General features: G+C 46.7%; 1 protein-coding gene across 1 annotated transcript; it reads right to left on the bottom strand.

Annotated features, from left to right (window-relative positions):
- Nucleotides 1-472: 472 nt before the first annotated feature.
- On the bottom strand, nt 473-1,249 carry HRG_01156 (polyprotein; the record flags this gene model as incomplete). Its single annotated transcript, XM_044859627.1, has 1 exon — nt 473-1,249. The coding sequence occupies one exon, from the start codon at nt 1,247-1,249 to the stop codon at nt 473-475; it is 777 nt and encodes a 258-aa protein (XP_044726027.1).
- Between the last annotated feature and the right edge of the window lie 232 nt (nt 1,250-1,481).

Genomic DNA, 1,481 nt, shown 5'->3' with positions numbered 1-1,481 from the left:
ATAAAGGCTATAAGCTATATTCGATTAAAGAAGAATTAATATAGAAATACTATATATGTGGGTAGGCACCTGCGGCAGCTGCTGCAATGAGACGGTACTAGGGTTAACCTGTGATGTTGTATTCGTCTTGTTCTCTATCTAAGGAGGCAGAGGCCAGCGTGGAGAAAGGGGGCACGCTGCCCTCAGCCGCACACGTGACCGTACGGGTCACGTGCCAACCATGGTTGGTCACACCACTAGATAGATACATTCCTACACAGGCAACTCTTCTTTTGCTGTGAGAAGCACAGCAACACCTTGAACAGGTCTAAAGGATAGTAGCGTTAAGGCCGTGAAGGAATGTGCCGTGAGGGCGTGTGTCATTATTGCGAAAAAGTGGGTCCGACGTCTTGTTCTTAGCTGTAGATATCGGGGAAGAAGTGAAGGGTCTTCCTGATAGGAGCAATCATTTGATCATAGGGATAAGGAGCGGTTAGGAACGTTGTACGTATCCTTCGACTCGAATTGTCAGACTATTGGTATCGATGAAGCGTTCCAGGGCTCGGTTTGGTGATGCTTTCGTCATTGCATCTGCTGGGTTGTCTGCGCCGTTGATCCAACGAATATCTGTTATCTCTCTCTTCTCGTATGACTGGCGAAGGGCCATGATATCAATCATCAATCGTTTTTCCTTCGTCGTACCGAGCTTGACTAGGCATTCGTAGAGAGAGTACGAATCCGTACAGACGATGAGAGGGATAGGAGGAAGGTTGAGTCGTTCCGTAATTATCTTCATAGTCATCGCAAGGGAGATGCCTATGTCGAATCCGTTGGCCATACCGTAGATCTCTGATGCTAGGACGCTACGGGTAACACGTTTGCACTTTGTTGAACTCCAGTGTACGATGTTACCACTAATCTCGAACTGTTTTTCTTTGTGGTTTGTCTCGTTAACGAGGGCAATGACGAATCCTAGTTGGGAGGATAAGTCCTTGTTGTTTGCGAAAGAACCATCGGTGAAAACCATCAGCTTTGCAGTAGCTAGATCAATTGGTTTGTACGTGAGGCCACGTAGTTGGTGATCCATTTGCCATTGCAGTCGCTTGTTCAAAATTGCGTAATCTTTATCCTCAGGGGTCTGTACTTGGGCGGCGACTGAAACATCGAAAGAAGCTTCCGGTTGAGCAATTGAAGCAATGTATGAGGCTCGCGCTCGTTCCTCAACGTAGCGCTGGTGACGATCAATTGCTTTAGGGTCAATGGTGGTCATTTTGCTGCTTGTCCCTTCTGTTGAAGTAAAGGGATCCTTTCTTAAGGGGTTATTATTCAGCAACGTCAGTCTTGCACCATTAAAGTCAACCGTTGTTCCGTATGTGATGTCAGTCTTGGGCTTGGAACGAAATTCTGCCTTTGTAGCTCTTCTTCTTCACGGGTAGAAAAGTTGTTCGTTCCAAGGATGAGGTGTCATCAGTTTGCATTCCAACAATACCGAGCGTGTCAGG

This window comes from Hirsutella rhossiliensis (genome assembly GCF_020360975.1).
Source record: "Hirsutella rhossiliensis strain HR02 chromosome Unknown scaffold00001, whole genome shotgun sequence".
Taxonomy (NCBI): Eukaryota; Fungi; Ascomycota; class Sordariomycetes; order Hypocreales; family Ophiocordycipitaceae; genus Hirsutella; species Hirsutella rhossiliensis.
Note: the sequence above shows the minus strand (reverse complement) of the source record. Positions and strands in the feature narration are given on the sequence as shown.